Source organism: Habropoda laboriosa, unplaced genomic scaffold (assembly GCF_001263275.1).
Source record: "Habropoda laboriosa isolate 0110345459 unplaced genomic scaffold, ASM126327v1 scaffold1329, whole genome shotgun sequence".
NCBI lineage: Eukaryota > Metazoa > Arthropoda > Insecta > Hymenoptera > Apidae > Habropoda > Habropoda laboriosa.
The window spans coordinates 119,273-120,773 of NW_017101431.1; the positions used below are offsets into that span (position 1 = coordinate 119,273).

General features: G+C 26.6%; 1 protein-coding gene across 1 annotated transcript in view; it reads left to right on the forward strand.

Moving 5' to 3' along the window:
- The window catches only part of LOC108578124 (structural maintenance of chromosomes protein 1A-like), a 14,667-nt gene that overhangs the window by 828 nt on the left and 12,338 nt on the right, over positions 1-1,501 (forward strand). The window contains exons 3-4 of the mRNA XM_017941389.1: positions 379-557; positions 624-762. Of these exons, the coding sequence (XP_017796878.1) occupies positions 379-557; positions 624-762 (318 nt within the window). The remainder of the gene's footprint in view (positions 1-378; positions 558-623; positions 763-1,501) is intronic.

The following is a 1,501-nucleotide window of genomic DNA, read 5'->3' on the forward strand; positions in this document are numbered from 1 at the left end:
ATGATACAGAGCATATGTAACAGCTGTTTTCATTTTTCAAGACAATACTAGTAAAACCTTTACTCGAAGTATATATAATAATTCTTGTGAATATGAAATTAATGATGAGGTAATTTCAATTCTATAAAAATTTACACATTTATACTATTGAGGCAAATAAAAGTACATACAACTCATGTGCATATTTTCAAATAATTGTAACAAATATATTAAATTAATTAATTTTAATCATACTCCTTCAAAGCAATACTGTATAACAAACTTTTAGTTTTTAATATTATTAACTGTAAAATCATTTTCTTTATGATTACTATTTTTATACTTATTCATTACAAATAATGAGAAAAAAATAATATATTGTATATATTCCATTATAAGGTAGTCATAGCAGAGTATTACATGTCTGAATTGGGAAAGCTTAATCTTAATATAAAGGCTAAAAATTTTTTAATATTTCAAGGAGCTATTGATTCAACAGTAATGAAAACACCAAAAGAATATACTCATATGTTTGAAGAAATTAGTAACTCAATTGAACTAAAAGAACCATATGAAAGGTGATAGAAATACATGTCTTTAAATACTAATATAATATTACTACAAACATCTATTTGCATTTATAGGTTGAAAAACGAAATTTTTGAAGCACAAAATGAAACTCAATATTTGTATAAAAGTAAAAAAGATCTTCTTCTAAAGAAAAGAGATGCTTTATCAGAAAAAAAAGAAGCAGATAAATATACAGAGATTTACAATCAACATGTATGTACATATATACATATCAGTTACTGTTATGACTGATTTATACAGTACAAATCTAAAATTCACGGATATTAGCCGATCGAAGTTATTTTTTGAGCTGTAATTAAAAGGAAATTGCCCACCACTCTCTAGATCTTAAGCGTGATCGAGCATTTGTTGCGTAGGGTGTATTAAGGAAAAAGAAATACATTTTTTCTTCTTGTTTGTGATAGCTAGACAGCTGTTTATATCTAATTGTAAATAACTTGAGTCAATAGCTCTACGTTACGAAGGCGGAGTGAGACGCTTGAGAAAAGGATAGCTAAGGCAATTTAATAGCATAGCAGAGCTTTACCAGCTATACGATGGTCTGATTGTGCCGCGCCAAATATTTCTCCTAATAGGTGTTACTTCCCAGTGACCTTGAGCAAGCAAAATGTGCGAACTTTGAAATATCTGAATAAGTGACTGCAAAATAGGGATGCTCATGCATATATGAATAAAAATTACTATATTCAGTCATTTACGATTATTATATTCATAAATAAATTACTTTTTTTAAATTACTCGTTAATCGTACATTATAATTTCATTGAAGAATGAATTTTGTGATATATGAAATAATATTTTTTACGTTTTAGTTAAATAACAAAATAAAGTTGCACTTCTTTGAATTATTTCATATTCAAAAAGATACTCAAGATTTAGAAGATACATTAAAAACTATAGAATTAGAACTAAACGAATATGAAAAGGACAA